Genomic DNA, 12,454 nt, shown 5'->3' with positions numbered 1-12,454 from the left:
ATGGAAATCTGGAACTCTGTCCCACAAAGAGATGGTGAGGCTACATGCTTCATGAAAATTTCAAAGTGTGGGTTGCTAGATTTTTGTTGGGTAAGGGTATGGAGGGTCAACTGATCAACACGGTCAGGTACAGTCGAGAGAAGGATCAGCCATGGTACAATTAAGCAATGATGGAAGAGGGGCTGAATGGCCTGCGGTAGTGAGACCCTTCTGTCCATCATCTCAGGCTGACCCAGGATGGCACAGCAGCTACTCAGAGAGTTGTCTCAGATCAGGTAGCGATCCTTCACCCACAGAATGGTACCTGTCAGTGAGGAATTCCCACCGGGATCCTCCCAATGGACTGTCATAGACTTCAGGGAAAGTCAACCAGAGGAAGGCAGGAGGAGCTAGGGAGAATCCCGTGTGGGAGGCGCCACCTATACAAACCAGAGAAACCCTGTGACCTCCCATCTGCAGTACTATGGGAACTGCTCCAAGTCCTCAATGTCAGGACAGTTCACAAAAGAGGCGAGGACTTGCATTTACATAGCGCCTTCCGAGAGCTCAGGATGTCGCTAAAGCAGAATGTGACATTGCAAACTAGGTTCCTTATCACTAGCTCCCACACTGAATTGCCCCCCTATACTTGTGGTGCTTACAGTTCACTTGTAAGGCCATTCATGCACTTGCCCTGTGTAGAGAAACAACTAAAATGACTGATCAGCTCCCATACTTTGCATTGCCTCATCATGATAGACAAGAACTGCACGGCAGCTAAATCCCAAATTCCAGACCCTCACCATCATCTCAAACCCTGACTCATCATTGCATGCAATGTTCTGAAGCTGAGTCAGTGCTTGGAGATGCTGTTCTTTCAACCCACAGGATATTTTTTGGGACAGCTTGACAAGTGGAATTTCAAACGCCAATCACGAGCCAAAGATATTCTGTCTCTTCCCTTCAGGACCGGATCTGCTGAAAAAGAATGAGTTTGGCACCAGTTTCCCTGGCCAGCCCTTCATGAGCTATCTGAGTGGAATCTTGCTGCCCCTTCCCTTGGACACCATTCTGCATGTTTATTCACCTCCTGACTCACACTGTTTACAGATCCCCTCTGCTCAGATCACTCAAACTTACAGCTGGGCCTGAGATTCTGTTTTGCAGGCGATGTAGCGCTGGACTTGAGCTTGATTCACTCCATACATGGATAACCACAGCACAGTTCCGCCGATAACAAAAGTCCAGAAGGTGTAACGTCTCCTTGGATCTGGGTCAAAACTAAACAGAGAGCTTTCATCAATTGACGGTAAAAAGGTCAATCTACAGATGATATTATTAAACTAGAAAGAGTGCAGAAAAGATTTACCAGGATGCTACCCAGATTGGAAAGCTTGACTTAAAAGGAGATGTTGGATAGGCTGGGACATTTTTTTTCCCTGGAGTGTAGGAGACTGAGGGATGACCTTACAGCATTCTATAAAATCATGAGAGGCATAGATAAGGCAGATAGCCAACTGCTTTTTCTCATTGTATGGGAGTCTAAAACTAGATGGCATAGGTTTAAGCTGAGAGGGGAAAGATACAAAAGGGTCCAGAGGGGCAATGTTTTCACACAGAAGGTGGTGAGTGTCTGGAATGGGCTGCCAGAGATAGTGGTGGAGATGAATTTAATTTTGTCATTTAAGAAACATTTGGACAAGTACATGGATGGGATAGGTGTGGGGTTGGGCGGAGGGGGGTGCATATGGACCAAATGCAGGCAAATTGGGCTAAATTAATAGTGAAAACTGGGCAGCATGGACAAGGTGGGCCCAATGAACCTGTTTCCATGCTGTAAACCTCTATGGCTCTACGAATCTATGACCAGGGCCAAACACTCTTCAAACCTGCCTGGACAATTACATGTGATGTCACTTTAGTTTTTTGAGCGCAAGGCAGACGTTACCAGGACAAGACCTCCTGAGGGTTGGTTATAACTATTCTTACCATGTGGCCAATTCTGAGAAGGCCAGCATTTATTGCCCATCCATAATTGCCCTTAAGAAAGGTGTGGGGAGCTAACTTCTGAACCAAATAAAATTAGGAGTGGACAATAAATACCCAAGTTGCTGGTGATGCTGATATTCAAGGAACAAATAAAAAGTATTAATGTTACGAGCCACATAGACCTAAGCACCTGAATTTCATTTCCTTACCTGTCCTGGGCTAATAGCAACAATTAGCATAGTGCAGTGCAGGAAAATAATATTGGCCAGGGCTCCAATTCCTCCGACAGTGGAGGAGTGGTAGAGTCACTGGTACCAGTAATCCATAGGCCCAGCCAAATTCTCTGGGGATGGGCATTCAAATCCTACCAAGGCAGCTTGATGACATTCAATTCCAACAAAAGCTAGGCTGACACAGCAACTCAGTGATTAGTACTGCTGCCTTACAACAGCAGGGACCCAGGTTCAAGCCCACCCTTGGTTGACAGTCTGTGTGGAGTGTTCATGTTTTTCCTCTGTCTGCGCTGATTTCTGCTAGGTGCTCCGGTTTCCACCCACAGTCCACAAATGTGCAGGTTAGGGTGGATTGGCAGCGCTAAATTGCTCATATTGCCAGGAAATTGCAGGCTAGATGGGTTAGCCATGGGAAACGTAGGGGAGTGGGGTTTGGGTGAGATGGTCTTTGGAGGGTTGGTATGAACTTGATGAGCCAAATGGTTCTGCACTGTAGGGATTCGATGACTCTAGTCTCATGTGATGGTAACCATGAAATTATTATTGGCTGTCAAAAAAACCCATCTGGTTCATTAGTATCCTTTAGGGAAGGAAACTGTCATCCTTACCTGGTCTGGCCTACATGGGACTCCAGACCCACAGCAATGTTTTAACTCTTAATTGCTCTCCCCTAGCAAGCCATTCAATTCAAGGGCTTTGAGGAATCAGCAACAAATCTTGGCTTTACCAGCAATACCCACACCTCATGAAAAAAAAATCAGGAAACATGATGCTGAGTAAACTGGGTATGGGATTGAATTCAAACATGAAATCTCAAAAGAGAAAAATTCTGCCAACACAGTTAATGATAACTTGAATTATGTGGAATATCCAGCACAAAAATCATGCCATTCTGCCTGAAAAGGCTTTGCTGATATTTGTAGATGGCATGAGACGCCTCTTGTCCCATCAACAACATCTCAGCCTCTATTTTTGTTCTGTCTTCTCTCACCTACTCGTCTACTTTCCATTCAAAAGCACCAAATACTTCCTCTCAATCACTTCTCGGGACTGCAAGATGACATCTCGCCAATTCTCTGAGTAACGTCATTTCTCCATCATTTGCACGTTGAATTCATTTGTTATTATTCTGCGTTTATCATCTCTAGTTTTGGATTCTTCCAGAATTGGAAACAATCTTTCCCGATCCACTCTGTCTAACCCATTCATAATTTCAAAGATCTCTTCCCTCAGCTTTGAACCTTCCATTTTTAAAAGAAAATAAGCTTTAACCTGATCGATTTAACCTGTTTGCTAAAGGCTCTCAGTTTTGATGTTGTTCAAAACAAAATCCTTTTCTCATTCTCTTCAGCACTTTATGTGTGGAGACCTACTTTGTGCTTATCATCTCAAATGTGGTCTGAACCAGGGTCCCATACAAGTTTCACAGGAATTCTAGTGTTTTATTAGTATTTTTAATTACTTTGCTGACCTGTATTGTTATTTTTTAATGATCTGTTCACATGTATCCCCAGGTGCCTTTGCGCTTCCACCCCAATTTGTTCTTATTCCTGAGGGTGCAGATGATGTTTCAGTTTGCTTGGTCAAAGTTCATCACCTCACATCTATCCATGATAAATGTCATTCACCACCTAATGCCCAATCTTCACGTTCTCTCATGTCTTCATGGAATCGTAAGAATCCCTACAGTGTGGAAACAGGTCCTTTGGCCTAGCAAGTCCACACCAACCCTCACAGCATCCCACCCAGACCCATCCCCCTATAACCCACCTAACCTACACATCCCTGAACTCTATGGGCAATTCAGTATGGCCAATCCACCTAGCCTGCACACCTTTGGACTGTGGGAGAAAACCAGAGCACCCGGAGGAAGCCCACGCAGACATGAGGAGAATGTACAAACTCCACATAGACAGTTGCCCAAGGGTGGAATCGAACCTAGGTCCCTGGTGCTGTGAGGCAGCAGTGCTAACCACTGAGACACTGTGCCACCCCATCTTTGGCTATTCTGTTGTATTCTTATTTTGTTTAGCCATAGCACCCAGTTCAGTATCACCTTCAAATTTTGAACGTGCTCTTAATAGTGATCCCAGCACTACTCCCTATGGGATCTTGCTTTCTCCCGTCCTTCAACCTGAATAACTCTACCTCCTCACTTGCCAGTTGCTGGGTCTATGGGGAGAGGCGGGGGAATGGAACTCACAGAGTTGGCCTTGCAGAGGGCTGGCATGGGCACATCAGGCTGAATGGCCTCCTTCTCTCTGCTGCAACCATTGTAGGATCCAATTTTTAGCCAATTCACTGTATATCCTTTAATTGTCCCCCTGACCATACCTGGCTCTAACCTTCTATCATGAGTCTGTTATGTGAAATTTCGTCACTTGGTTGAGGAGCTGGAGACTTTCTAAAGATGTTGCCTTCAAACAGAGAAGAGATAAGTTCATCGAAGAAAGATATTCAGGAGTGGAATGTGACTGTCGCACCTTCTTCCTCATGTTTGAATTCTGGCTCACTCAAGGTGCAAGGAAATTAAATCAACCAGATTCAGTTACCATGGAGATTTAGGATCTTCCGGGATACTTGGTGTCCCGGTGATGAACTTCAAAGACAATTTCTTACTCTCCAAAGTTGATCCGGGACCCATTATACGCAGTCGCCAGAACACCTTGGGTTCCTCCAGTCAAGTAGGTGCCACGGACCATGATGGCAATGAAGCCAGACATCATGGTGATGATTTGGAAGACATCAGTCCAGATCACAGCTTTCAACCCTCCCTGGAGGCACAAGAATGGAGGTCATTAAACCCAGGAACATGAGGAAGGACAAAGCAGCATGCCACCCACATCCTTGGTCATTTAGCATCAAGAGAAGCTACTGAAATGAGAGCCATAGAGCTTGTCAGCATGGAAAAAGGCCATGTGGCCCATCGTATCTGCACTAGTCATAAAACATCTATCAATTCCTACCAGATGTCCCAGCACTTAACTTGTAACCTAGTATGCAATGATGCTTCAAGTGCTCACCTAAATACTTGTTAAATTACTTGTGCATTCCTACCTCTCCCACCCTTTTAGGCAGTCAGTTCCAGATACCCATCACCTTCTGAATCAAAAAATCTTCCCTCACATCCCCTTTGGACCTCCTGCTCCTTACCTTTAGAATGTGGTCATGATTATTGACCCTCTCTAGTGCAACCACATCCCCTCTGTGTGGTGGTGACCAGAAATGCTCACCATGCTCTAGCTGTGACCTAACAAACGCTATATACAGCTCCATCAAAACTTCCTTGCTCTTGTTTTCAATGCCTCAATTAAGTATCTCATATGCCTTCTTAAACCACCTTATCTGCCTGGTTGAAAATGCCCTCGACCGTGTCTCTCACATTTCCCGCAACTCATCCCTCACAACCCCTCCCCGCAATAACAACCAAAACAGAATCCCCGTCATCCTCACGTACCACCCCACCAACCTCCGGATCCAACACATCATCCTCTGGCACTTCCGCCATCTGCAATCTGACCCCACAACCAAAGACATTTTTCCCTCCCCACCCTTATCTGCTTTCCGGCAGGACCACTCTCTCCGTGACTCCCTTGTCCGCTCCACACTCCCCTCCAGGCCCACCACCCCCAGCACTTTTCCCTGCACCCGCAGGAAGTGTTACACCTGCCCCTACACCTACCCCCTCACCCCCATCCCAGGCCCCAAGAAGACCTTCCACATCAAACAGATGTTCATCTGCACATCTGCTAATGTGGTATACTGTATCCGCTGTTCTCGTTGTCGCCTCCTCTACATCGGGGAAACCAAGAGGAGGCTTGGGGACCGCTTTGCGGAACACCTACCCTCGGTTCGCAATAAACAACTGCACCTCCCAGTCGCGAACCATTTCAACTCCCCCTCCCATTCCTCAGACGACATGTCCATCCTGGGCCTCCTGCAGTGCCACAACGATGCCACCCAAAGGTTGCAGGAACAGCAACTCATATTTTGCTTGGGAACCCTGCAGCCCAATGGTATCAATGTGGATTTCACAAGCTTCAAAATCTCCCCTCCCCCAACCGCATCCCAAAACCAGCCCAGCTCGTCCCCGCCTCCCTAACCTGTTCTTCCTGCCACCTATCCCCTCCTGCCACCTCAAGCCCCACCCCCATCTCCTACCTCTTGCCTCATCCTGCCTCCTTGACCTGTCCGTCCTTCCTGGACTGACCTATCCCCTCCCTACCTCCCCACCTACACTCACCTTTACTGGCTCCATCTCCGCCTCTTTGACCTGTCTGTCTCCTCTCCACCTATCTTCTCCTTTATCCATCTTCTATGCCCCTCCCCATCTCTCCCTATTTATTTCAGAATCCTCTTACCCTCCCCCATTTCTGAAGAAGGATCCAGACCCAAAATGTCAGCTTTCTTGCTGATGCTGCTTGGCCTGCTGTGTTCATCCAGCTCTACACCTTGTTATCTTTTACCTACCTGTCCCATGGCCTTGAAACATCTGTGGATATGCACACCAAGGCCCCTCTGATGCTGTATACTTCCTCAGGTCCCACCATATACTCCTTTGCATTGTTAGTGCCCCAAATTCACACTTGTCAGAATTAAATTCCATTTGTCACTGTTCAACTTATGGGACCAGTCTGTGTACATTGTCCCACAGTGTAAGGCTTTCCTCCTTGCTATTTACCGGTATTTCCACTGGCAGGAAAGTTGATGATCAGAAGACACAGATTTAAAACCACTGGAAAAAGAGCTGGAGAGGAGTGAAGGGAAAACGTATCTTACACAGGTGTTTTTATTTACTCCAGAAAAAAACTTCCTGATAAGTCAGTTGAAGTTGATTCAGAATTAATTTTCATGAAAGAATTGGAGAAATGCATAAAAGGGAGAAGATTGTGGGGCCAGAGGAAGAGAGAAAGAGAGGAACCGTCACTTTATCGCGTTATGTCACAGAGAAGGGTTCTAGTTTTGAAACTATTGTATCATTGGTTGAGGAAAGGCAATGCAGATCACTTTACTGACTATCCTGAAGTTCTCTGCAGTTTACACAGTCAGCTATTAAGGTGCCAGGTTGAGCTAAAATCTAAAAGTGTGGACATGATAGAAGGTCAGGATATTTAATGTAATGCTATGGATTTAGGAGTAAGTGCTCTGTACTCACAACAGTTGTGTAGAATGTGCAGATGATTCCAGTGGATAGCAGGGACACCCAGATATTAAGACCAGTAACTGAAAGACAATAAGTTGTATCAGGATCAGACTATACCACACATCAACACAGTTCGACCAACATGCTGAGCAGTGTATTGTGCTGAGAGCCTTACACATAATGGTCTTCCTTTGCACAGTTGTATTTCATTAAAATAGGAAACTACCCTATAAGTCCATGTCTTGGAGTCATAGAGGTCTACGGCACAGAAAAAGGCCCTTTGGCCTATCGATAAGTCAATGTCTAAGTCATATAAAAGTTGTTCATCATTCTTTTGCCTTAAATGTTAGTGTTTGTTTTTTAGTTTGCCTCATGTAAGGGTCACTTTGTTTCTTAGGGACCAAAGCCCAGAATTTCAGGATCAAGGTGTAACCCAGGAGGTGTTTAGGGTGCTGAAACTACAGAGATTGCACATTCCAAATGTGAAATTCACAAGACAAAATTCTGCAAAGGAGACAGTGAAAGAGTGTTTACTGTCTTCATGAATTACTCACATCTTTGCAATTTCTATTGGAATTAATTGGTTTTAACATTGTTCCATCGATTATTTAAGAGTTGAAAATCGATGGGTGAGTCTTATTGTACAATGGACGGGGAAAATATGATGATTGGCAGTTGAAAGTATGCCTGTGACTTGGTGATCATCTTTACTAGATTTCCGACGCTAAATGGAGGGTTTGATCATGGTTATTTTCTTCCAAACATCTTCCATATATCTTTCATATCACTGATCCAAAATCCTGGAACGTCCCAGCTAGTGGCACTGTGGATTTTCCAACACTCACGTGGACTGTTGCAACTCGAGAAACAAGATGGGCAGCAAATTCTCAAGAACAAATAGTGATGGGGAATGGGTGCCAGAAAAGTACATATCCACAGAAATCGTTCTGAATTTCTTTTTCGACTTCCAGTTGGATGTGAGCCGATACTTTCATATTGCCATGTTCCCCATCTCAGAGTCTGGTCATCGTATTCGGCTGACGTGGAGTTTGTTTCAACAACAATTTCCATGTACATAGCGCCTTTAAGGTATAACATCCACCCAAGGTGCATTGCTATGGTGTAACCAGGAAAAGAAAAATGGACGTTGGAGTAACTCTTCAGATGCCAACATCTCATCACCAATCAATCTTTATTCACAAGTGCACAGCCTATGATGATAGCTCTGCCTCTGAATGAGTCAGGCATTGAGGGTCCCAATTTCTCTGACATTCACCCTTTTATGTCAGCCAGGGCTCCCTGACTGAACCAGATTAACAGACCCAATCAGAGAACCCTTATTCTCCGATGTCCAGCTGGCTGACCTCATTACATTTGCTACAGATGTAAGACAAAGAAGACAGTGGGAAATCTAATCAAAAAGCTGTGTCCAGAAAAGTTAAGCCTTGAGGGATAGGGGCAAAGAGAGGAAGAGGTGTTGAAGAGTTGGAGGGATTTGGTAAAGGGTAAAGTAGCCTACATGATGTTAATCTGATTTTAGAAAAGGTTTGAGCAGTGCAGTTCAGCTCTCACACATTTGCTAATTCTACAAAAGAGAAACAAAATGGATACTACTTGCCTTGGTTTAATATCAGTGCAGGCGCATAAATGACCACCCCAGTGTACAGGATCTGCAGTGTTAAAAAGAATGTCAAGCATTGGTTAATGGAGTTACAAGGATGGTATTGGGGTTTCAACAGATAGAAACTCACTGATGTGAAGGCTTGATGGTGAGAGCTTGCTTTCAGAACTGGCAAGAATAGAAGATGGTATATGGTGGCATAATGACTATGTTACTGGGCTGAGTGAATCAGATGCTGGGATTAATGTTCCAGCAGATTTAGTGTCAAACCCCATCATGGTGGTTGGTGGAAATTTCATTCAAATAAATAAAGCTGGAATAAAATGTTCATTGCTCAGTCATGATTACTGTGTAGCTACCAGACTGTCTTTCAAAAATCTATCTGGATCATTAAAATCCTTTTGGAAAGAAAATCAACCCAACCTGGACTTATCTCCAGACCCTCAGCAAAGACAGCCCTCTGAAATTCACTCAAGAAACTGGCTCACCATGCCCTTTCCAAGGGCAATTAGGGATGGAGTAGTCAGTGCCACCCACATCCTAGAAATGAATTTCACTATCTGCCCATGGTGGGATTCAAACTCATGGCCTCAGGTATGAGAAGTTGTCCTTGTGAACTCTTGAAGTTGATCTCTCTGGGTGGCACAGTGCTACCTCACAGCACCAGGGACCAAGGTTCGATTCCACCCTCAGGCGACTGTCTGTGTGGAGTTTGCACATTCTGCCCGTGTCTGCGTGGGTTTCCTCCGGGTGCTCTGGTTTCCTCCCACAGTCCAAAGGTGTGTAGGTTAGATGGATTGGCCATGCTAAACCGCCTATAGTGTCCAGGGATGTGCAGACGAGGTGGGTTAGCCATGGGAAATGCAGGGGTTGTGGGTATTGGGTGGGTCTGGGTGGGAAGATCTTCAGAAGGTCAGTGTGGACTCGATGGACTGCATGGCCTGCTTCCAAACTGTAGGGATTCTATGGTCATTGCAAAGTATACCTTTTCCAGTGGATAGGGTCAAGGACATTCTTCTAAGTTTCCATATTTAAGCTTCCACTTCTCTTTCCTCTATCCTGTCATGGAGAAGAGATTGACTTCTGCTCTAACCCTCCTGTGGGAATCATAGCTGATGAGAATGAGAAGGATTTGGGAAGGAAGTGGAGATAGGATCTATTCTGTGACACTGTGCATCGCAAAGCTCTGTGGTTCTGCACTTCCTGCTGTCCATTTGCAGCAGGGCCTGGATAACAAGATTTTGCAATGAGAGAACCTAACCATCTTGCTTTGACATTCAGTGGTGTCACCATCACTGAAACCCCACCATCAACATCCTGGAAGTTACTCTTGACTAAATACTGTAACCAGAAGAGAAAGTTAAGTCTGCAGCAAGTAACCCGTCCTTTGACAGTCCACCTGTACCCCCACCCCCACCGAAGGCACAAGTATGGAGGGGACTCTGCATTTGTTTCAATAAGTGTGGTTTGACTGAGGCAAGAGGGTCATCAGAATGCAAGGCAAAGCAATCTTCTTAACAGGCATAGTGGAATTTAGATTCAATGAGGGAATAGAATGTGAGGGCTGCTAGGAGGATAGGTGCAGGTGATAGCACAACAGGAATGTCAGTAGCCTAATAAGCCAGAATACAGCCTATCACTGAGGGTGTGGGTTCAGATCCCATTATAGCAGATGATAAAATTTAGATCCCAACTGAATAAAAAGCCAGTATAATGGTGACAATTCCTTTGAAAGGAAAAACCATTCATGCCTTTGGGGGTAGGAAATTGTTATCGTTACCTGGTCAGGCCTACATGTGACTCCAGACTCACAGCAATGTGATTGACTCTTAACTACCTGCTGGGAAATTGGGGATGGGCATTAAATGCTGGCCTAGCCAGTGCCAAGCACATCCAATAAATGAAACTGCGACCCCAGCTTCTATCTGTGTGACTGACTCCCTCCACCATTGATGCACAGTGGCAGCAGTGTGTACCATCTACAGGTTTATCACAGAAACACACCAAGGCTCCTCTGACACATTTCCAGACCCATGACTTCTAACTAAGAAGGACAAGGGCAGCAGGTACATGGGAGCACTGGCCCCTGCAAACAGCACAGCATCCTGATTTACTAACTATTGCTGTTCCTTCACTGTCAGTCGTCAAAATCCTGGAACCACTTTCATGAGGGGCGTATAGCCTGCAACATTTCAAGGTGCAACTCACAATACCTTTCCAAGGGGTAATTGGGGATGGGCAATAAATGATGGCCTTACGTTAAATCTCCAGCAGAAATATAAAAGGCATTGCAGTCACTGGCAATAAAAAAATAAAAGATAAGAAATAAAAACAGAAACCGCTGGAATGACTTGCCAGTCCTGCTGATTATTTCTAGCACTTCCTGCATTTTCTTAAAAAAGAATAATTCTTTTGTAAGACAAGACTGTTATTAAAATATGCCAACCCAGTTTCACCTTAATATCATTATTTGCCACTCCCTGTTTAATGCTGCTGTACAGGAACTGGGCCTGGGATTTTCCAATTTCAGGATGAATTGTAGGGATGAGCATAACAAACAGGACACACCCCACAACGAGAACATCCTACAGGTGCTTCAGCCCATCAATTTCTGAGACAGTGATGCCCTCCCTCCCCTCTGCCATTGAAGATGCCAGCCAATCAGAGGCCCACAGCTAACAGAGAGCAACAGCACTGCACCTTCCCACCCCCAAGATCCAGGCAGTGGAATGTGGAACAACTCCAAGGTACAGGAGCAAGTGCCAGGCTCTCGGGGGATTGAGATTGCAGTGGGTGTGGGGGACGGGGATAGTTGTGAGATGGGAAGGCTATGTCATAGTGGCAATATCATGTTCTGAGGACATGGGTTTGAATCCCACTGTGGCAGGAGCTAAAATTTAAAATCAATAAAAAATCGAGAGTGAGAAGTGCTAATCTAATGGCAAACATGTCTGACCACTGTTGTGTGTTGTAAAAACTGATCGGGTTCACTAATGTCCTTTAGGGAAGGAAACTGCCATCCTTATCTGGTCTGGGCCTACATGTGACTCCAGACCCACAGCAATGTGGTTGACTCTTAAATGCCCTCTAAGAGGCAATTAAAGATGGGTAATAAATGGTGGCTCAGCTAGTGATGCCCACATCTCATGAGCACATTTTTTAAAAAAAGGGCAATACACTGGATTTCAGAAGATTGGGGCAGATCAAAGCTCCCACCTCCACCCAACACAACCCAAACTCAAATCAAGCAAACCTAAACCAAACCCAAACCCAACCCAACACAAACCCAAACCCCAACCCAAACCCAACCCAAACCCAACCCAACACAAACCCAACCCAAACCAAACCCAACCCAAACCCAACCCAACCCAAACCCAAACCCCAACCCAAACCCAACCCAAACCCAACCCAACACAAACCCAACCCAAACCAAACCCAACCCAACCCAAACCCAACCCCAACCCAAACCTAACCCAACACAAACCAACC

General features: G+C 45.4%; 1 protein-coding gene across 1 annotated transcript in view; it reads right to left on the bottom strand.

Annotated features, from left to right (window-relative positions):
• Window positions 1-12,454, bottom strand: part of slc5a5 (solute carrier family 5 member 5) — a 113,528-nt gene that overhangs the window by 31,559 nt on the left and 69,515 nt on the right. Inside the window, exons 3-6 of the mRNA XM_048613941.1 lie at window positions 8,963-9,014; window positions 7,357-7,424; window positions 4,821-4,975; window positions 1,120-1,260 (exon numbers count right to left, since the gene is read on the bottom strand). Of these exons, the coding sequence (XP_048469898.1) occupies window positions 1,120-1,260; window positions 4,821-4,975; window positions 7,357-7,424; window positions 8,963-9,014 (416 nt within the window). The remainder of the gene's footprint in view (window positions 1-1,119; window positions 1,261-4,820; window positions 4,976-7,356; window positions 7,425-8,962; window positions 9,015-12,454) is intronic.

This window comes from Rhincodon typus, chromosome 29 (assembly GCF_021869965.1).
Source record: "Rhincodon typus isolate 14 chromosome 29, sRhiTyp1.1, whole genome shotgun sequence".
Taxonomy (NCBI): Eukaryota; Metazoa; Chordata; class Chondrichthyes; order Orectolobiformes; family Rhincodontidae; genus Rhincodon; species Rhincodon typus.
The sequence above is the reverse complement of the archived record's forward strand: the minus strand, read 5'-3'. Positions and strand labels throughout refer to the sequence as shown.